We start from the raw sequence: 23104 nt of genomic DNA, 5'->3' as shown, positions 1-23104 counted from the left end.
TTCCAGCATTTGGTCCGTAGCCTTGCATGCTATGGCATTTCAAGTGCTCATCCAAATGATAGAGTCATAGAGTTAGAGTGGGACTAGCTGAGGTGCTCTTGCAGAGTCGGCACGGGCTCGATGGGCCAAATGGCCGCCTTCCGTGCTGCAACGATTCTATGACTTGATTGAAGAAAATTCTGTGAGTGGAGCAAAAAGAACTGGTATTGAAAACAACCATCGTTAAAAAGTAATGTACCTGTAGTAAACTTAAATTGAACCATAAGCGTTATGTGGGGTGGTTTTGCTTCGTTGTTTATGGTGTTAAGTGTCAGCTTAAGTGGTAGCACTGTTGCATCGGACTCCGAAGGTTGTGGATCCAAGCTCCATTCCAGTACGCTGCATTGTCAAAGTGTTGTCTTTCAGATAAGAAATTAAACCAAGTGCTGCCTGATCAGGCGAAAATGAAAAAAAATTATTGTATTACTTGTAGAAGAGGGAATGTTGTCATGGTGACCTGGTCAACATTTCTCAAGCAACAGCACCAAAAACAGATGATCAGATCATTCATCTCATTTGCTGTTGATGGGATCTTGCTGTGCGCAGCTTAGTTGCTGGATTTGTCTATATAACAATAACAATAATGACAATACTTCAAAAGTAATTCCTTTGGTTCTGAAGCACTTTGGGGTGTCCTGAGGAGATGATGGGTGCTTTATAAATGCAAGTTCCTTCTTTCTTTTCAGTTGTGCTTGCTGTTTTATTGTCTTTAATAAGTACGTCTTTGAAACTAGGTATTGAGCTAATAGGAGTTTCCCTCTTTTCCGACATTATTTATCAAATGAAGTGATTGTTTGTGTATGTTCCACAGGATGATTCTACTGGGGAGCTGATTTTTGATGAAGTGTTTCACGCACTCTCGAGGTGTTTAGTGGAATTGTTGCGACCGTTTAAAGTCCCGGGTACAGAAATAGTGTTTCAACCAGAGATCTTCATTACTATCCTTGCTTATTCTTCCATCATAGGACTCCAATCTCACCAGGTGAGCACTTGGTTAGCCTTAAGAATTAAGGGTCATTTCTCTGCCTGAGGCTGCCGATTCCTACATTGTTACCAACGTCATGTTAGTGAGTAAAACAAAGACCTTTTTTTGACTTAATGCAACACCCCACTAAAAAAAAAGATTTAGCCCCTGGGAAAGGCTGGTGTTGAAATTAATGCCCCTGCATAACTTACAATATGTTATATTCATGTTGTGTAAACTTAGAGGACCAGTGATGACAAAAGTGGAAGGAAAAGATCATTGCTGGGCAGGATTAACATTGGAACAGGAGTATGCTATTCAGCCTGTTTCGCTGCACATGGGATAACTTGCGGTTTTATTTCTGAAGCTGGGATTCTTATACATATGGGCTTAAGTGTGCTTGCATGGAAGTGCTTTACCAAGCTTGCATATGTACAGGAAACTCTCGTTTAAATGGCACCTAAATATCCGGAATTCTCTATTAACCGGCAAAATTCATACTCCGAAATCAACACCTCAATAACCGGCAATGTTGCCGAGTCTGAGTCTCCTGCGGTGGCCAAGTTAGTCAGTGGGGGTAGTTCTCCAAACTGCCACTACTCGGCTTCTTGGCGCTGTCAGAAGTCCGAACACCTCAATAACAGGAGTCTGACTCTTCCGCGCTGTATACAGTCGTTTATTGTATACGTTTTGTTTTACTGTTAATTAAGTAATTAAAGAGTTATGGATTACCCTCAACTGGCAGTACTGTACTTTAATCAAGCATCTTCCACCATCCATTTAACACAACATTCTGTAGGTGAGTACCCAATTACTGTATACTGCACATTTCTTGATTTTTTAATTTTTGTTTGTTAAAAATAACCTCGGTAGATAACCCTCTCCGTCATCCGGAATTTTTAATCAACTGGCACCATCCCGGTCCCGTCGGTGCCTGATACCAAAGAGTTTCCTATAGAATGATCCTTATTTCCTCTCCACGCAGTTCAATAAAGTTACTTGATCCAATGATCCTGAATTGCCCATGGCTAGAAAATAATCAACTTTTTCTTTCTGTTTATCTCTTCCTCCTGCCATTGTTGCTTCTTTCTTCAAGTGGGACAGTCTGGCAGTGGCTGCTCTTAATGCTCGCCATTATCATTGTTACTTTGACAAACAGGATAAAACTTAAAATAACAGAAAATGCTGGAAAAACTCAGCAGGTCAGGCAACATCCGTGGAGAGAAATTTGAGTTGACGTTTCGGGTCGAACCCTTCAAAACTGGAAAGAAAAGAAACTAGATCGAAGGCAGGGCTGTGATCGGACAAAAGAATAAAAGAAACAAAAGAAGTAAAAGAGATTAGAAGCTAGATGAGATGGTAATAGGCTGAGATTAGGTGTAAAGTGTACTGGCAGGGCAAGAGATAGCTGCCAGGTGTGAGAGAGAAACAAAAGGAAAGGGGGGGGGGGGGGGGGGGAAGGAGTGGAAAAATTACAAGAAAAAATGAAATAGGGGCCGAGCTTATGATCTGAAATTGTTGAACTCGATATTGAGTCCGGAAGGCTGCAGAGTGCCTAATCGGAAGATGAGGTGCTGTTCCTCGAGTTTACGTTGAGCTTCCGTGGAACAATACAAGAGGCCAAGGACGGTGAGGTCCGAGTGGGAATGGAGCGGTGAATTAAAATGACAGGCGACCGGAAGCTCGGGGTCACCCTTACGGACTGAACGGAGGTGTTCCGCAAAGCGGTCACCCAATCTGCGTTTGGTCTCCCCAATGTAGAGGAGACCGCATCGTGAGCAGCGAATACAGTATACTAGATTGCGAGAAGTACAAGTAAATCGCTGTTTCACCTGGAAGGGGTGTTTCGGGCCCTGGACAGTGGGAAGGGGGGAGGTATAGGGGCAGGTGTTACATCTCCTCTGCTTGCACGGGAAGGTGCCAGGCGAAGGGGAAGGGCTGTTTGGGGTGATAGAGGAGTGGACTAGGGTGTCTCGGAGGGAGCGGTCCCTGCGGAATGCTGAAAGGGGAGGGGAGGGGAAGATACGTTTGGTGCTGGGATCACTTTGGAGGTAGCGGAAATGCCGGAGGATGATCCGTTGAATGTGGAGGCTGGTGGGGTGAAAGGTGAGGACAAGGGGAACCCTATCGTGGTTCCGGGAGGGAGGGGCAGGGGTGAGGGCAGAAGTGCGGGAGATAGAACTGACACGGTCGAGGGTAGTGTCAACCACGGTAGAGGGGAATCCTCGGTTGCGGAAAAAGGAAGACATGTCTGAAGCACTGGTGTGGAAGGTGGCATCGTCGGAGCAGATACGGCGGAGACGGAGAAACTGGGAGAATGGAATAGAGTCCTTACAGGAAGCGGGGTGGGAGGAAGTGTAGTCCAGGTAGCTGTGGGAGTCAGTGGGCCTGTAGTTTCTTTTCTTTCCAGTTTTGAAGTAGGGTTCGACCCGAAACGTCAACTCAAATTTCTCTCCACGGATGTTGCCTGACCTGCTGAGTTTTTCCAGTATTTTCTGTTGTTATTTCGGATTTCCAACATCTGCAGTATTTTGCTATCGTACTAGGATAAAACTTAGCCTAGGATGGACTGGTTCTGAAAGTATGTTTCCCCTTTTCTAGCTCCTTCCCTTGAGAGCAGTGAGCCAGATAGCTGAATCATGGATCTAAGCTTGAATCATTTTGGTTGAGGGTGTTTTTTGGGTGCTCAATGACGCAGCAGGGCACATCTCTCTTTTACCGCTCGGATCTGGGTTCAAATCCAGTGCAGATGGACATGAAAATTTCCCCCCTGCTGACCGTAATAATCCCAAGTGAAACAAATTTGAGTCGTCAACCCAATTCCTGGTGTGTGTGAGTCCACAGGTTATAATAGGAGAAAAATTAACATATAAATGCCACTAAATGTATTAGTGGTTTACTTTTGTACTAAATGAATTTTCACAGCTCAAGGATAGTGTAAAGATGAAAGTATCTACTGGTGGAGTAGAATTCTTAATTGTGTTTAGACCCGTTGTTCAAAACAATGTAAATGGAGCTTTAATAACAATAGAAAATGCTGGAAAAACTCAGCAGGCCAGGCAACATCCGTGGAAAGAGAAATAGAGTCAACGTTTCAGGTCGAAACCCTTCGTCAGGACTGAAAAAACACAGGAAATGAAACAGATTAAAAGGCCAGTTTGGGGACTGGGAAATGGGGATGAAAGAACAAAAGAGAAGTGAAGAGACATTAAGAGGTGTTCAAAACCAGACGAGATGGTGATTGGACTAGTAAAGAGACAAAAGACGGCTCTAGATTGGGTGTGAAATGCACTGGCAGAATGAGAGACAGCTGCCATGTGGGAGAGAAAAAAAGGGGGAAGGGCACAAAACAAAGGTGTGGATAAAAAATATATATAAAAATGTAATAGTGGCCGATTTTATGATCTGAAATTGTTGAACTCGATATTGAGTCCGTAAGGCTGTAAAGTGCCTAATCGGAAGATGATAAATGGAGTTTTACCCTGTCTCTAATCTGCGCTATATTTAAACTGGGAGTGCGTGATACTGACATTGAAATTGGGTGCAAGTAGGAACGGATCACTCATCTCACTGTGGATCATTCCTCACCTTTTATGAACATGACATTTTCTTAAAAATAAGAGTGTTTTATGGCCAAGCTAATTGACTGCCTGTTCTTACAGATGTATGTTCCATCTGTGATGCTTATATGTCTGCTTGTATGTGCATGCAATAGATACCCTTGTAGCTGACTGTCTTCTGATCTTCGTGAGTGTCTATGCACTGTAGGTTCTAGTTCAAGGCTGTCTATTGGATCGAGCCAACTTGGAAACTTTCCATCAGAATATCTATCAGCAGTTACGAGCATTTGAAAGCAATGTAGCTGAGGTTCTTCAACAGCACTACAAGCCCAAAGCACAGGTCAGTATCGCAGTAAAAGGGGAGGGGAAGAGTAATTCAGTCACCTGAGTAATGCAGTCCTAAGAGCTTTTAGTGCTAACTGGCAATCTCTGAGAGGCTAGTGTAAGAAATGGAAATTATACTTTAGTTTAGCAAAGGGACTTTTGAAGCTGAGCAGTTAATGTGTACAAATTTAAATATTGTAGAAGACGCATCACCCTCCTAATCTGTGTTATGTGGGAGTAATAAAATGAGGCAGTATGCTAAGATTATTATTCTGCATCTAACATACAAGGCAGGAAAATGTTGCATATCCAAGAAGTAACATTTCTGACCTCATTGTGCAGGAAAATTCACCATTCCCCCCCCCCCCCCCGCCAAAAAAAAAGTCAGCGCGGATTTTTTTTTACAGGGTTGTGGCCACCTCATATTATTATTTCTCAAACAACTGGTAAAGTATGACTACAGCCCTTAAATAAGCACAAAGTGGAAGCCTTGCCAGGTGATATACCCGTGTGTTGGCTCTCCAATATATCATGTGGTAGAATGGTAGGGCGTGGATGTTCCCGTTTTCTCCCTCCACCACACCCCAGGACAGTAACTTCCAAATCTCAGTTGTGCTGTGAAGGATGGACGAAGCATCGACCGGGCACTTTCCTCACTGGAAGGAAATTCAAAACTCCAGTGGGCTACAGATGCAAAAGAACCTTGATTGTAAAGATCTGTTTAAATGATCAGAATTTTAATTTTATTTTACTTGTTGCTAATTCCTGATTTATATCTAATCTCTTGCCTCTTTCTCACAGTCTGATAGGCCCATTTTATCCCAAGGGGATACTACTGACGCCTTCTATGATCAGTCTTCACGGAAGATGACTTTTTCCATGGTAACATCGGATATGGGACTCGTCAACATGATCCGCAATGGCATTCTAGCGCTTCAGTTACTGCCGTCCAACTCCAGTGCAGGTTAACAATGTATCTTTCTAATTGAAGTTTTAAGCCCAAGACAATCTGGTTCTTTTAATCCCATAAATAAGCCATTGCCTACTTCAGATCTCAACTGGATCAATTGATTCCTATTAGCCAAGGAGGAAAGGATGTGCCTAATCAGTTGTGTGGTACACTCTCTTGGTTTCCCCTAGTGCGAGGAAGAATTGGAGGGTGAGACAACCCCTGCATGGTTCATGCATCACTGGTTAAAGAATGGCAGAAATGCAGACAAGTCCCCTCCTCCCTGAGGAAATGGTACAAGAATGGCCATTCAATAAGATCACTGCTGATCTTCTACCTCAACTCCACCTTCCCGCACTATCCCACTTGGTTCCCCTAGTCTTCAAAAGCCTATCGATCTCTGCCTTGGAAATACTCAACGACTGAGCACCCACAGCCCTCTGGGGTAGAGAATTCCAAAGATTCACAACCCCTCATCTCAGTCCTCAATGGTCGACCCCTTATTCTGAGAGTGTGACCCCTCTAGTTCTAGACTCCCCAGCCAGGGGAAACATCTTCCCAGCATCTACCCTGTCAAGCCCCTGTAAGAATTTTATACGTGGGTATTGCAGTATTGTGGTGCTGTATGTCGATTGTTTTTCTTCATCAAGCAAGCAACTGAATGATACTTGAACTGTAAATGAGGGTTGCCTGACTGATTCTAGCCAAATCAAAATGTGTTGGCTGCTGGTGAGTTCCACAATATGGATGTGAAGAATTATCTTGGCCTGTAATTTGCAATGAAAAGCTAAGTGGTACCCTCATCTGAACTACATTTTATTTAATGTTTTTTCAGTTTTTGTGCTTATGAACTTTTCAGATGATTCAGGTTGAACATTTATCAAACTGTGAGGGTAACCTGAACCCCAAGCTGGGTGTGGACATCAAAAGTTCACAGTTCTAAAATAATATAGAAACTCACTATTCTGCAGTGAAATTGTGGGACTCAGTGCAGCACCACTGCAGTGTTCTTCCAATGTTCCCACTGAATGGGCTTATTTCTCTTACAGGTATAATAATCATCACTGATGGTGTAACAAGTGTACCAGATATCGCAGTATGTGAAACATTATTAAACCAACTGCGCTGTGGCACGATTGCCTGTTCCTTTATACAGGTGACCTTACATTTCTAACTGAAGCCTTTGACCTCAAGAGAAAAAGCTGCTTCTGTGGTTGTATAAAAGTGGGTGTGCTTCTTGCAGGTTGGAGGTGTGTACTCGTATGACTGCAGCTTTGGTTACGTGCCAAACTTGGAGCTAATGAAGTTCATTGCCATGGCAACGTTTGGATCCTACATGTCCTCGTGCCCAGAAATCACTGAAAGTAGCCTCAATATGAATGCATACCACAAAGCGTTCCTACTGTACAGCTTCTTGAGACCTGGAGAGTCTATGAACCCAGAGTATTACTGTGGTAAGTATATCACAGAATCACAGAAACCCCACAGTGCAGATAGAGGCCATTTCGGCCCATCGAGCCTGCACCGACACATATCCCACCCGATCCCCGTAACCCCTACACCAACACATATCCCACCCTATCCCCGTAACCCCACGTATTTAATCCCCCTAACACTAAGGGTCAATTTATCATAGCCAATCAACCTAACCCGCACATCTTTGGACTGTGGGAGGAAACCAGAGCACCCGGAGTAAACCCACGCAAACACGGGGAGAATGTGCAAACTCCACACAGACAGACACCCGAGGCCGGATTCGAACCCGGGTCCCTGGCGCTGTGAGGCAACAGTGCTAACCACTATGCCACCGTGCTGCCCATATCTACAAGAAGTTATGGGGTGTTTGTTTATTTTATTCCGTCAGGCGTCTGACCCTTCTGTTCCTGAATTAATTTGTTTTTCTGTAAATTTAGTGTCTCAGCACAAACTGTTCAATGAGCACCTGGTGTCTGCCAGCAGTAATCCCGCACTGGCCATGAGGCGGAAGAAGCATGCTGAGAATGAGGTGCACGCAGACCTTACCAGTGTCGTGTCTGTACGGTTGCGTGAGGGATACACCGTGAAGGAACTCAACATCACTAAAGGTAAATAAATACTGCTAAAGTGCCAGAGCAACCTGGTGAAGAAGTAGTGAGGAGGGCGATGGGTTTGAAGGGGCGGTACGTGGTGGAGTGGTATACGGAGTGGATTAAGTTGTGTTGGGTGTGCAGTGAGACTGGGTGCCAGTATGACTACGATCTGTATACTGCCATTACCAAGGCAGAACTCGCTTTAACAAGAGTTAGACGTCACAATCCATGACTGCCGCAGAGTTTATCATGAACCCAATGAGTTTAGTAAAGGGTTTTCTGATTCTCAAGTTTTCCAGATGACCGTGTTACTGCAACTGTGTTGAGAGAGTTTAGTTTCCAGCTGGTACCCCTCGAAATGTCAGTGTGTTGTAACTGCATTCAGAGGAAGTAACTTTTCTTTTTTCAAGTAGTCTAAATTTGCAATCTTTATTATTTTCTTCATTTCCATTCCTAACCCTATGTCCTATAGCCAATAGTATTATATTCTATCTTTTTCTTTTTGGGGAAGCAGTTTGTCCCTACTAGGTGCCTATTCTGATGGTTTAAAGAAAGAAAGGCTTGCGTTTATATAGTGCATTTTTCGACCTCAAGAAGTCCCAAAGTGCTTTTCAGGCAATGGAGTACTTTAGAAGTGTAGTCACTGTTGTAATGTACGTGAGCTAGGTAACTTACAGTGTAGATGCTAGCACGTGCAGACCAATGCTGTAAAATGCACTTGAGTGCTTTGCAATTAGTGTAATGAAAGGAAGTCACATTTGTGATATTAATTTTTCCCCCTCTATTCATACTTCTTTTGATTTTTAGCTGGAACTCAGTTGGAAGTGAAGCTGGTACTGCTATGGAAACACAACATGAGAATCGAGTACCTCGTGGTAGCCTCATGGCCCCTGGATGCAGCTAAGCGCTTGACCTGGGTGGAGGTAACAATGGAGGGCAGCTATGATATGCTCCATGACATTAGCTGTACCATGAGGAAACCAATAACCAGCCCATATCGCACCACAGTTATCCGGCGGTTCTGGACCACTCTGCAGAGGTAAGTACATGGAACTGCATGTGAAGGGGGCAAGTGTTGTATGATTGTAAGAGTAATAGGGTATGTTTCAAAAGGGGCAGAACAATATCTTGGTCTGTCACTGGAGTGGAAGAGGGAGTGAAATTCCTGTGTCTTGTGTTTAGAGAAAAAAGGGTTAATGTCTGAATCTTGTACTTCCTTAGTATTAATCAGACGGATCAGATGCTGGTTCATCTCAAATCCTTCAACACTATCCCTGAACATTACACCATCCCGGAGAGCACCAAGAATGGGGTTCCATTATTCTACATCCCTCCAGGATCTACCACACCGGTATTGTTTAGTTAAATATCTAAAAACTAATATACTTCAAAATTACTGAATGAAGAGATATATTGATTCTGTAGATATCTATAAATTTAGAGTATTCTGAATGAACAGGACATTTTGGGATTGATTCTGTGGTTTCCTGGTTAGATCATCTACTGTTTATTCGAGAAAAAACTGATTTTCATGAGATTCTACAAAATGGTGTTAAATAAAAGAATTGTGTGCAATGTTTGCTTGACATAAGCAAGCATTGAGCTTTGGGTGGATATTGGCTGTCTCACTATATAAATGCAAATTTCTCCTTTCTATCTATTTGTTTAAAAATAATTTTGACATTGGATATTTGAATGTCATTGAGAATCCATAGTTTCTGTAAAAATTGCAGACTGAATCCATTTTAAATTTGCAAGCTTGTCAAATAAGTGGTAAGGTTAGCAGAGGGAGAGGGGAAAAAGGGCATTTTTTTTAGATGCCTGCCAATTTTATTTAGACTGAACAAATATTTTCTAGATAAACATTCTAGCCGCAGTTAGCATACGCTCAAACCTTGACTGATTTATCATGTCCCTAAAATTAAACATTAGCCAATCGAAAGCGTAACCTGATGGAGCATGCCCTCAACATAGGGTGTAGTTGTGATTTAAAGCAATATGAGATATGATTAATTCTGACCACCATCGTAATAACTATAGGAAGCGATAAAGTTGGCTTTGTGATCTAAAAGCTTTTTTGGTATTGCACAATCTGACCCTGTCAGGTAAGAATTTTTTCCCCCACTGATTTCATACTTGATTAGTAAGAGTTATATGTTGAAGATGTAATTCCATTTTGGTTATTTCAGTGGGGAATGCAGAAAACCTCATCTCATTCAGGCTTTTGCAAAGATTCGGTGCTTCCTGACATGATATGATACCAAAGCTAAGATGGGCAGCTCAGAAATTGCACAGTTGGATAAAATATGTACGAGGGAAGAACAATTACAAATGTAATTATATGTGGACAAGTGTAAAGTACTGCTAGTAGGAAGGAAAAATGGGTGTCGCACATCTTCCATGAATATAAAAGCAAAATACTGTCGATGCTGGAAATCTGAAATAAAAACAGAAAATGCTGGAAATACTCAGCAGATCAGGCAGCATCTGTGGAGAGAGAAACAGAGTTAACGTTTCAGGTTGATGGCCCTTCGTCAGAGCTGGAAAAAGCTGGAGATGGAACAGGTTTTTAAGCAAGTGCGGGGGGGGGGGGGAGGAAAAAACAAAAGGGAAGGTCTGTGATGGGCTGGAAGGCAGGAGAGATTAAGAAAGATTAAGAGATGGTTCAAGGCAAAAGGAGATGGTAATGGGACAAGTTAAGAAACAAAAGATGGCTCTAGATGAAGTGTAAATGGCGCTGGCAGAATGAAAGACAGCTGCCATGTGGGAGAGAGAAAAAAATAATAATAAAATGAATGGAGAAAAAAAAAAGGATAGGGGCAGAGGTTACGATCTTCCATGAATATGTTGAGATAGCTAAGAATGAAATTTTAAAAGTTGAGAGACCTTAGTAGGCTCAACGCTCAATATTTCCAACCAATGCAGAATAGCGGTCAACAAAGCCAATAGAATATTGAACTATGTGGCCAAAATAGTAGAATACAGGTCATAGGAAGTCATGATTAGACTGTATAGTGCTCCGGTCAGACTGCACCTTAAGTGTGGTGTTGGTGTTGGTCACTGAAGCACAAGGGAGACATTCTGGTACTGGTGCACAGTGCAGAGAAGAACCATGAGGCTGATTTCCAGTGTCAAGGTCTAGGCTATGAGGAAGGTTTGGAGAAATTTGGTTTTTCACCCTTGAACAGAGGTTTGAGTAAACTAGGCCTTTATTCTCTTGAATTCAGAAGAATGAGAGGGGATCTCATTGAAGCATACAAAATTATTACAGGGCTTGATAGGGTGGATGCTGGGAGAATGTTTCCCTTGGCTGGGGAGTCTTGAACCAGGGGCCACAGCCTCAGGATAAAGGGTAGGCCATTCAGGACTGAGATGAGAAGACATTTCTTCACACAGAGAGTGGTGAATCTTTGGAATTCTCTACCCCAGAGGGCTGTGGAGGCTCAGTCATTGGGTATATTCAAAACAGAAGTCGATAGATTTCTGACTAGTAAAGGCATCAAGGGATATGGCGATAAGGCCGGTGAATGGAGTTGAGGCAGAAGATCAGCCATGATCTCATTGAATGGTGGAGCAGGCTCAAAGGGCCAAATGGCCTACTCCTGCTCCTATTTCTTATGTTCTTATGTTTCTGCGAGATGTCTTATAGTGGTATATGACATATTAAACATATGGGAAAGGTAAGTTTGGAAAACAACTTTAACCTAAATTGCAAGAGTATGACAAGACAGAAAAAGCAAATTCAGGTTTGAAATTCTTCACTAAGAGTAATCAATATATGGATTGACTTTCAGATAAAGTAATGGAAGCAAAAACCCTGAAATAATTTAAGAACCAATTGGGTGCTACAAAGTAGGGACTTTAGAGTTGTTCTGGTTGGATAAGCTAAGATGAGCCATATCATAGAATCATACAGTGCAGAAGGAGGCCATTCGGTCCATTGTGTCTGTGCTGGATATTTGAAAGAGCTATCCAATTATCCAAACAAACTTTTCCTGATTTATGAGTGGGAAGAGCATTTATTCAGAGAAAAAGCTCATCCCTCCATCTCACTGTTTTATATCAGTGCACCTCGGGCACTGCTACTGTGTTCTTTTCGAGAGTAATTGGCCATTCTTTAGCTTCTGACTAAAGCATGCACTTTGTTCAGCACCTATAGAAGGTCAGATTGCTGTGGTTCAGATTTGCGTTGTTGAATTGTACATTTTGACGGTAAAGAAGTTTGTAACCATTGATGTGTGTCTTCCTTAGGTGCTGTCACTGCAGCACAGTGGCTCTAAGGACTCCAGCCAATCCCAGTTTGCCTCTTACTGGAAGCCTATCTTATCGATGGATGCCAGCTTCTGGCAGCGGTGGCTTCACATGCATCGCATTGGCATACTGCTGGAACATGATATGTAAGTTGGTATTCACCTGGTTTCGTCTACTCAATGTACACTCACCCTCAGATTTTAGGGAGATGGGAAGTAGTGCTTACCCCCGCCCCCCCCCCCCCCATCCCCCCTCCAGACTCTCAATATTGTGGTTTTGTTGCAAGAGATCTTTTATAGCCGCAGCAAAAAAACCTCAATATAAAGAAAATATCGTGCCGTAGCTGCTCTTGATGGGTTACTCCGTGCTGTGTCCCACAGAAAAATCTTGCATTTATATAGCACCTTTCACGACCACCGGACATCCCAAAGCATTTAACAGCCAATGAAGTACTTGTGTAGTGTAGTCACTGTTGTAATGTAGGAAACGCGGCAGCTCCCACAAACAGCAATGTGAGAATGACCAGATCATCTGTTTTAGTGATGCTGATTGAGGGATAAATATTGGCCGGGACACTGGAGAGAACTCCCCTGCTCTTCTTTGGAAAAAGAAGAAGCCATGGGATCTTTTAGGTCCACCTGAGAGAGCAGACGGGGCCTCGGTTTAATGTTTCATCCAAAAGACGACACCTCTTGACAATGCAGCACTCCCTCAGCACTGCACTGGAGTGTCAGCCGAGATTTTTTGTGCTCTAGTCTCGGGAGTGAGACTTGAACCCACAACCTTCTGACTCAGAGGTGAGGGTGCTACCAACTGAGCCACTGGCTGACACGCAAGTCATTAACATTAACAATTTATGACTTTTATTGTCTCTAATTCTTGTTTTAATGAGATTTTACCCTCTTCTCTTTAGCCCAGTGCCAAAGCATATCCATACACCAGGGAGTAATGGCCGCTACAGTACCATCCAGTGTCGCATCTCTCTCTCTGCATTAACTTCCCTCCTGCGGGATTGGAGCAGTTTTGTGCTGGTAGAAGGATACTCCTACGTTAAACTCCATTACAAGTAATAATTCATTTTTACTTAATATTTTTCCAGTCACAACATCCTTGGAGCATGCTACATGCTATAGTTGTGTGGCTTTGGAGTATCCAATGAGAGTACTGTTCTGCACATTGTTTCAGGACTGGCAATAAACAACAGGCTTAAGACTAAGAACATGTAGGTTCTTCTGTAATCAGTTGGCACTGTCATAATGCTGGGCAGTATAATGGCTTTTTTAATGCATGGGTGTCTGAGGTGGCGTTAATGTGCTATACCCAGCTGTTTTGTCTGAGATGTTGGGAGTACAGTACTTCCATTGTTTCTGATAGAGATATTTGAGGGAATTGTGTCTCACTGAAGTAAGGGAATTAACTGAACCTGTGAAGTGAATACTGGGGTGGGGAGTAATTTCTGTATGCTAGAGATGAGTACCTCTGCTTCCAACATATTTCACTATCTCAAAGTGTTGCCTGAATCAAAATAATGTTTGTTTAATTTGTAGTGGAACGGATCAGCCTCCTTCTTCCTTTTACCTCGTCCGGGTTATTTCCAAAGCTCCGTGCATGGTCCTCCGTCTGGGATTTCCTATTGGAACGCAAGCACAAGCTAGGAATAAGGTATGCGTTCCGGGAGCTTGGAGGTATGCAGTGGCGCGGAGACTAAATAGCTGTACTGTTGGAGGCATGGCCGTCTTGGGCTCAAAACAGCATTTGCCTTGAATTTGGGATATTTACAATTTCTTTTTCCTGAACCAACAGATTGTGACCAATTGGAAAACATTTGTTGTATTAAAGGGGTAGATAACTCTAATGAACCCTGCCATAGCCCTGATTCTGCATTTTTCTCTTGTTTCTCTCCCATCTTCCTCGTGCCCTCCCCGAGCTCATTGTGTCCATGAGACCCAACTCCTGCGCCTTTGACCCTATACCCACCAAACCGCTAACCACCCAATTTCCCTTCCTGGCCCCCATGTTGGCTGATATTTATCACGGTTCACTCTCCTCAGGTACTGTCCCCCGCCCCTTCAAATCTGCTGTTATCACCCCTCTCAAATTGGGTAGTTATTTACTAGATGAGGAACAGGAAACAACAGTGGTGATGGAGAAATTACCTGCTATTAATCCACCCAATGATGCGTCATTAGAATAAAAATTTAAAACTTAAACGTGGTTTTAAAAAAAAAACTTGTGATTGAATTATGTCACCTTCCTGCGTCCTTCATTCTCAGCAACAGACTAGATGTATACTTCTCTTGAAAAAGAAAACATTCTCTAAAGGTAATGATTTGACTTTGAGGTGCTGGTGAATTAGTGGTGCACCGTAAGGCTAGCTGATGATTGATGAGGTTCCTCAGGCTCCGACTAGTATAGTAATCACTGCTGGAAGTCTCCCCTCCAATAATGATACAAAGCTAGCAACTCCACATTGCATTAAGCAGTCATACTGGATATATTGTATGAAGAACAAAGGATGAAAGAACATATATTGCAAGGACTCCAGTTATTCACAATATATATTAATGATCTAGACGAGGGAACTAGATGTAATATCTCCAAGTTCGCAGACGACACAAAGCTGGGTGGGCGTGTGTGCTGTGAGGAGGATGCAGAGAAACTCCAGTACGATTTGGACAGGTTGGGCGATATGGCAGATGCAGTATAATGTGGATAAATGCGAGGTTATCCACTTTGGTGGCGAAAACAGGAAGGCAGATTATTATCTGAACGGTAATAGATTGGGAAAAGGGGAAGTGCAACGAGACCCTGGGTGTCCTTGTGCACCAGTCGCTGAAGGTAAGCATGCAGGTGCAGCAGGCGGTTAAGAAGGCAAATGGTATGCTGGCCTTCATAGCGAGAGGATTCGAGTACAGGAGCAAGGATGTCTTGCTGCAGTTGTACAGGGCCTTGGTGAGACCACATCTTGAGTATTGTGTGCAGTTTTGGTCACCTTATCTGAGGAAGGATGTTCTTGCCATGGAGGGAGTGCAGCGAAGATTCACCAGACTGATACCTGGGATGGCAGGAATGACATATGAAGAGAGACTGGGTCGATTAGGCTTATATTCGCTGGAGTTTAGAAGAATGAGAGGGGATCTCATTGAAACGTATAAAATTCTAACAGGACTAGACAGACTAGATGCAGGAAGGATGTTCCCAATGGCGGGGGAGTCCAGAACTAGGGGTCACAGTCTAAGGATAAGGGATAAGCCATTTAGGACAGAGATGAGGAGGAATTTCTTCACCCAGAGAGTGGTGAACCTGTGGAATTCTCTACCACAGAAGACAGTTGAGGCCAATTCATTAAATATATTCAAGAAGGAGTTAGATATATTTCTTAAGGCTAAGGGGATCAAGGGATATGGGGAGAAAGCAGGGGCAGGGTACTGAATTCGGATGATCAGCCATGATCGCATTGAATGGCGGAGCAGGCTCGAGGGGCCGAATGGCCTACTCCTGCTCCTATCTTCTATGTTTCTATGCAAATATGTATGCAGCCCTTTGTCTGGCATATGTCTATGCAAGTATGAAAGCAACACGGGATCAACTATACCATGGTAATTCATGGCCAGACTAATTTTTTTTTATTAACGTTAGATGCAGAAAACTGTTTTCTGACTTTGTTTGTCAGTGAATGATATAATGATCATCAGGAAACTTATAATTCCACTATTCAGAATAGCAATATTCCAGTTTTGCTCTGCAGCATCTGAATGAGTGTGGGAGTGTTTGATATCTGCCACAGTAATTGATCACCCAGCTCCCAGTTCTGACGAAAGGTCATCGACCTGAAACGTTAACTCTGTTTCTCTCTCTCCGCAGATGCTGCCTGACCTGCTGAGTATTTCCAGCATTTACTGTTTTTTTATAATTGATCATCCTGTACTGCACCACATGCTGAATATTCTCTGTGGTTATATTGGCAGATTGTGGATGAGCTGCGAGATCAGATACTCTCACTGCGTTTTCCCCAGCGGGTGCAGAGCAAAGAAGCAACGCCAAAAATCAAGAGGAAACTGTTGGGGAACGCCTCGCCTTCAAAGTCTCCCCCACTTCCTGCCACACAGCTGGCACTCTCTGATCGACCTTGTGTTGTTATACTGAAAAAACCACTAGAAAAGCTCCTCATTAGGTATTGGTCAATGGACAATGGTTTGGAAAACCTCTGCTATGACACCACAACCATCCCAATTTTGGGCCTGAATCCATGTAACCGCAGAACAACATTGACTTATCAAAGAAAGTGTAATGTTAGGCATGAATCAGTGTATCTATGTGTTGGCATGCCCATATCAGAAATGGTGTTGTACTAGAGCGTATATAAATGTAACTGGTAGCACTATGTAATAACATACTAGTATTAGAGAGGGTCATGTAATATCAGGAAGATTAAAAAAGGAGGTAAGTGTATGTGGGAGATGCACCAAAAAATCGTGATAAGGTTTTACAGGAAACTTTGTGATATCCGGCACCGACGGGACCGGCGTGTTGCCGATCTATCAAAACTGCCGGACATACAAAGTTAATGTTGAAGCATATGGAGGTTTTCATCTCCGTATCTGACAACAAACACTGTTGCTTAGCAACAGCTTCTAAAGAGTCGGCTGCAGCTGCAAGCGTCTCTAGCTGAAGCTGTTGCTATAGCTACAGACCTTGCAGTGCCTGACTGGGAAAAAAAAAGAACGAGAACTAAAAAAAACTTATAGAAAACGGCTCCTGATTTTTGCCGTTAGATCGAGTATTCCGGACATACAACCTCCGGATAAACCAAAGTTTCCTGTACACCTTTTTACGTATGATATTTGAATTTTTAGTTTAGCTTCCCTTACCTTTTGGGGTTCAAAGGTAAGAAAATATGGCAGGAACGCCGCAATTGTGTTTGGAGGTTAAGAAAAGATTTCTGGATGTTGCTCTAATATTCACTTACATGCTATTTCATGTGTGTTTCCAAGGTATGAGAAGCTTCCATCAGACTATCGGACTCCCTTCATCCTGAACTTGGACAACTGTGGACACCCAGCCTCTATGTCGGGAGCTACGACAATGACAACCAATCGCACAGCTTCCTCCACACTCGCCTCTCTGTCTCGTTACTTCTATCATCAGCGCTGGGTGTGGTCTGTGCAGCCAGGTTTGGGGCCGTCCGTGCCCATCACTTCGGCGGCACAGATACTTTCTACTCTCACCGAGTAAGAACATGATTAGTATTAGAGTTTGGTGTGTGGAGAAATATTTTAAGAAAGAATCTTAAGTATGCAAGAGCACCAAATCTGTTTAGCCTATTCAGTCTGTTCCATGAACACATGATTTGATGCTTCAAAAGATACTTTATGCCAAACTTAGTTTGCAGCAATAAAAACAGAAAATGCTGGAAATACTCAGCAGATCAGGCAGCATCTGTAGAGAGAGAAACAGTTAACGTTTCAGATTGATGTGAAACATTAACTCTGTTTCTCTCTCTACCAGATGCTGCCTGACCTGCTGAGTATTTCCAGCATTTTCTGTTTTTGTTTCCGATTTCCAGCATCCGCAGTATTTTGCTTTTGTGTTAGTTTGCAGCAACTTTAATTAATCATGCTTCCTGCTGGCTCTATCCTGAATTTGCACAAAATGCCTCTCTACATCCACTTAATTTATCCTTGTTATTTCAAAAACTTGATTCCTCTTCCCCGTTTAAGTTGCGGTTTTCAAACTGGCTTGGCAGATATTTGGGGTTCCAGAAGGAAGTCTGGAGACCTGTGAGTTTCATAGTGAGATCTGGATTTCTGAAAGTGTGCCTGTAATTACATAAGACTGTCCACCTGGAGGGGCTGCACTCTAATCATTTATCACCAAGAATCATAAGAGTGGTTTTTGTTTCAGTTTTTCCTCAGTTGGGCAGTTTTTTGGTAGCCCTAGTGATGTGCATCATTTCGTAAAATGTGCATGTGACAATGTGCAGGACAAGGAACAACAAACAAAGAAGTCTGCAGTTAGGAGGGATTTCTACTCGTAAAAAAAAAATTGGACATTGCAATGAGCATTCCCTTCAGTGAGGATTTACCTGCATTTGTAGCCGCAGCCTGTGTCCGCTGTGCGTTATCTGCTTCATGACCTCTCCCTATGATGTAATAATGCCCACAAACCCCAGCCAGCATTTGACTGCGGAAGACCCTGAGCATGCTAACAAGCTGCAGGATTATTTTAAAGTTGGGAGCTGAGTGTTTCCTTTTTCCCCCAAAGAAAAACAACAAATCATCGCCACTGTCTGGAGAAAGTCTTCTCATTTTTCCCTGTGATCACGAGCACAGTGTTTCACTTGCCAGTACTAATGAAAGACATTTTCTGTAGTGAAAGCACTGTCTATTTGGATTTGTTATATTTTACAAAAGTTGTAGGACCAGAGATCTGTGAAAGTGTGTCATTATTTGCAGATGGTCCCCATGACAAGAAAGTTTGCAAACCTTTAAATATGTTATTAGATACTTTTTGAAAATAAAACAAAGAGAAATATTACATCGTAGGGAGAGGTCATGAATATCAGGCACAGGCACTGACGTAAGAAAACTACTAGGCACTTGGTCTAAGCGTTAAACAAAGCTTTAATCAACTGTTTTACAACATGGAGGTCTACTTGTGTCCTTCACTAGTTCCTGTTAAGAATGTCCTGCGCAAACTGGGCCCGTGCCCGAGTATTTATACTCTCCCTGGACAGCGCCACCCGCAGGCCGCGCAGTATTATTTCATAAGTCTTTTTGTCATGAATGACTGATTCATGTCAGATGCGATGGTCCGAATGGCCTCCTTCTGTGCCGTAAATTTTTATGATTATAATTGAAATGTCTCCTGGGCTCATTGAACCAAACACAAAGTTTAAAAGAACTGTGGAAAAGGTACATTTATTCTCCAGACAAAAATGGAAAGATTACTTTTCAATATAATGTTTCTGTTCACAACTGATGAACTGTGAATAAAGATCAATCTAACTGCCACCACAGGGCCACAATCTTCGTTTAACTGTCCTGTTTTCTCTGTTTCCATATGTAGAATTCGTCTATCTGAAGGGTTCCACTTTGCTGCCACTGGAGATGGCATTGTCACCATGGTGATTGAGTTACCTATGAAGGTAGGGACGAGGCGTTGCTTAAGAGTGCAGTAGTTGAAAGTTCACCTACCTAGGTAGCTGAGCATTCTGATTAGAAATGACAGTCCTGCACTGTAAAGGAAACCGGTCTCCTAGTTAGATGGGTACAACTTTGTGTGGGTTGGTCACCACTAGCTCTCCCTCCTCAATGAAGCAAACTGGGTGGAGCCTACCTGGCAAGCCTATAAGTATTCGAGAAGGTAATGACTCAGTCCTGGAAAGCAATGTTAGGAAATTGTTTTGTCAATTAATTATCCATGTTATGTGCATTGCATATTGAAACTGTTAATCCAGTTAATTCTACTTATTGGGGATTGGCTGATGTGCATTGTTGGAATTGTTTACTAATACAATTTGTTTGGATGCAGGGCAATTCGAGATGCGATGATAATGATGAGCTCCACACGTGCCTAGTACAATACATCATCTTTCCACCTCACTCTACATCTACCAAAGACAGGTAAGGTTCTGATATATAAAACTGCTGTTCGTGAGTTTTCTGGAATCTGTATGCATTAGTCCCTTTATGGCCTGAACTAAGCAGATTGCTTGTGGTAGATGGTGATTCCAGAGGACAGATAAGAGAAGTAATATTTTTATACCTTTGAAGTCCAAACACAATGGTGGCATTAAATAGTCATTGTGTATTTATGGCTTTTTAAAAAATCTAGATGGAGGCTCCATGAGTGATCCCTGCTGTAATTTTTAATTCACGATCTCTGAAAATGCTACTTGAGATGAGGTCTAGGAGATACACAGGAGTATATTGGGGGTGAATTATACTTTATAGATTTACTAGCTGAAGTGCCCGGCGGTGCCGAGGCTTTTTCGAGGGCATGTTGTTGTTGGAAGAGAGAGAGCGAGCGACTGGGGGGAAGAGAGCGAGCGACTGGGGGGAAGAGAGCGAGCGACTGGGGGGAAGAGAGCGAGCGACTGGGGGGAAGAGGAGGGGAGGGGGGAAGAGGGGGGGGAGGGGGGGAATGGGAGGGGGGGAAGGGGGAGAGTCCCCGAGCCCCCTGATCTCCGCCCCCCATCACCCGAGCACCGCTCTCCCGAGCCCCGCCCCCCCGATCTCCCGAGCCCCGCCCCCCCCCCGATCTCCCGAGCCCCCCCCCCCCCCCCCCGGATCTCCGGAGCCCCACCCCCCCCCCCGAACTCCCGAGGTTGCCCCCCCCCCGACCTCCCGAGGCTCGCCCCCGATCTCCCGAGGCTCGCCCCCCCCCCCCCCCCACCGCTCTCCAGAGCCCCGCCCTCCCGAGCTGGCTTCAAGGCCGCCGATTGCGGCTGTGAGAGACGGCTGGCGGGCCCGGTTGCCGGGGTAACCCTTCCCGCTCACCAAGCCCCGCCCGAGATCCGCACTCCCGAGAGCCCCGCCCCCCCCCCCCGCCCGAGCCGAGCGGGGAACAGAGAGAGACGCCGCGCCCCACCCTCCCGAGCTGGCTTCAAGACCGCCGATTGCGGCTGTGAGAGACGGCCGGTGGGCCCGGTTGCCGGGGTAACCCTTCCCGCTCTCCAAGCCCCGCCCGAGATCCGCACTCCCGAGAGCCCCGCCCCCCCCCCGCCCGCCCGAGCCGAGCGGGGGAACAGAGAGAGACGGCGCGTCTCTGCTGCTCCTGCTGCGCGCGCACCCTGACCCTCGTGACCCTCGTAGCTGACGCCGTTGTCCCGGGTAACGTGACACGGGGGCGGGGGGTCGGGGGGGAGGCTGAGGAGCTTAGCAGAAGCCGTGGGACAATTACCTAGCTCGGGCCAGGCTGGGTAAGAAAGCCCCAGGCTTTGAGGCCTAACAAAAATGGGGAAAGGTAGGAAAAAGAATCTTGAGGTTAGAGAAAAGATTTACAAATGAATGAACTTTTATAAAAAACAATTTTAATAAAAGCAATTTTATTTTGCTGGAAATGTATATTTGAAAAGAAAGATGCAGAAAGCAGGAAAAAGAATGGAAGCAAGATGGCGGCTACTCACCTCGGTTCAGAACGATAAGGCCCGCCCACACACGCACCAATTGGTCAACCGTCAGGTCACCAAAGCGTAGGATTGGTCAATCGTCCCGTCACTCGACCGTAGGAGGGCCCGGCCGCACGCGCCAGCAACCCGGCGTATGATTGGTCGACCTCGAGGTCACTCTGTCGCTAATGAGCGGATAATGAGATGCTAATGAGCGGAATTTTGAAGGTTTTTCGGATACCGCGGGCGCGATTTTTGTCCAGCCGAAACGTAAATACGCTTAAGACCATTTAGGAAAGGTAAGCTTTCTTTCGACGTAACGCACGCGTAGGTACGCCCTATAACTTTCGAGCGCATAGCCGGACAGACGCACACGTGAGGACAGACAGAAGGACAGACAGACAGAAAGACGCATCCGTTTATATATAGATAACTTTCGAGCGCATAGCCGGTCAGACGCACACGTGAGGACAGACAGAAGGACAGACAGACAGAAAGAAGCATCCGTTTATATATGGCTCTTCTGTCTGTCTGTCCGTTCTCTATACGTTTGAAAGTTATAGAGTGTACCTACGCGCACGTCACGTCAAAAGAAAGCTTACGATTATGGACCGGTCATAGGCGTATTTACGTTTCGGCCGGACAAAAATTCCGCCCGCGGTATCCAAAAAACGTTCAAAATTCCGCTCATTAAATGGGAAAAGTTCCGCTCATTTGCTCATTAGCATTGAGTGACGTGAAGGTTGACCACTCGTGCGGTCGACAGTTGACCGACGGTCGACCAATCGCTGCCGGGTCATCCTACAGTTGAGTGTTGAGTGACTTGACGATTGACCAATCCTACGCTTCGGTGACCTGACGGTCGACCAATCGGTGTGTGTGTGGGCGGGCCTTATCGTTCTGAACCGAGGTGAGTGGCCGCCATCTTGATTTTTCACGATTTTTTCCCCACATTTTCTGTGTGTAAGGGAACTAAGGTAAATATTTGACTTATGTGTTAGGGAATTAAATAACAATTTATTTGAGTTTTAAATTGTGTTTAGCAACAGGAGGAAATGAAGTGATCCCCTGCCCTTCGCCTGGAGGCTCGCCTACTTTGATGGCCGTTTCGAGCGGCTGTGCTGGCGCCGGGCGCGGCCTAGCAGCCCGGGAAGCCTGGGCCTTGAGTTGCGGGCCGTGCCGGGAGCCGCCGCGCACAAAACTTCCCCGCGGCGTCAACAGCCCCGCCCCCAGAGCCGGACCCATAGTCACCAGGTCACTCTGTTCCCCGCTCGGCTCGGGCGGCGGGGGCGGGGCTCTCGGGAGTGCGGATCTCGGGCGGGGCTGGACAGCGGGAAGGGTTATCCCGGCAACGGGGCCCGCTGCGGCTCTTGGGCGGGGCTTGGAGAGCGGGAAGGGTTACCCCGGCAACGGGCCCGCCGGCCGTCTTGAAACCAGCTCGGGAGGGCGGGAGTCAGCGCGCGCAGCGCGTCAATTTCGGCCTGGACCGCAGCTAAGGTGAGTTTGGCCGGGACTCAACGCGCTAGCCCGCGCATCGGCCGGCCCTGAGGCGCTGATCCGTGGAGAGGGAGGGAGAGAGAGAGGGAGGGAGAGGGGGGGGGGGAGAGGGGAGAGAGGAGAGGAGAGAGGGGGAGGGAGAGAGGAGAGGAGAGAGGAGAGGAGGCAGAGGGGGAGAGAGGGAGAGAGAGAGTGGGGGAGAGAGGAGAGGAGAGGGGGGGGAGGGAGAGAGGAGAGGAGAGAGAGGGGGGAGAGGAGAGGAGAGGAGAGGAGAGAGGGGGGGGAGGGGGAGAGAGAGGGGGGAGGGAGAGAGGAGAGAGGGGGGAGGGAGAGAGGAGG

At 45.1% G+C, this 23104-nt stretch overlaps 2 protein-coding genes across 5 annotated transcripts in view; both read left to right on the top strand.

The window, feature by feature from the left end:
• The window catches only part of szt2 (SZT2 subunit of KICSTOR complex), a 293641-nt gene that overhangs the window by 12774 nt on the left and 257763 nt on the right, over positions 1–23104 (top strand). Inside the window, exons 4-18 of the mRNA XM_085978227.1 lie at positions 851–1021; positions 4772–4903; positions 5689–5851; positions 6886–6992; positions 7080–7290; positions 7750–7920; positions 8713–8944; positions 9127–9256; positions 12157–12302; positions 13070–13222; positions 13704–13818; positions 16125–16330; positions 17151–17387; positions 19225–19303; positions 19690–19781. Coding sequence (XP_085834353.1) covers positions 851–1021; positions 4772–4903; positions 5689–5851; positions 6886–6992; positions 7080–7290; positions 7750–7920; positions 8713–8944; positions 9127–9256; positions 12157–12302; positions 13070–13222; positions 13704–13818; positions 16125–16330; positions 17151–17387; positions 19225–19303; positions 19690–19781 — 2345 coding nt within the window. The remainder of the gene's footprint in view (positions 1–850; positions 1022–4771; positions 4904–5688; positions 5852–6885; positions 6993–7079; positions 7291–7749; positions 7921–8712; positions 8945–9126; positions 9257–12156; positions 12303–13069; positions 13223–13703; positions 13819–16124; positions 16331–17150; positions 17388–19224; positions 19304–19689; positions 19782–23104) is intronic.
• LOC147122271 (very long chain fatty acid elongase 1-like) overlaps positions 1–23104 on the top strand; it is a 99567-nt gene that overhangs the window by 48622 nt on the left and 27841 nt on the right. The window lies entirely within an intron of this gene.

The sequence above is a fragment of the Somniosus microcephalus genome, chromosome 3 (assembly GCF_052327205.1).
Source record: "Somniosus microcephalus isolate GS21.2 chromosome 3, FLI_Smic_1.0, whole genome shotgun sequence".
NCBI lineage: Eukaryota > Metazoa > Chordata > Chondrichthyes > Squaliformes > Somniosidae > Somniosus > Somniosus microcephalus.
The sequence above is the reverse complement of the archived record's forward strand: the minus strand, read 5'-3'. Positions and strand labels throughout refer to the sequence as shown.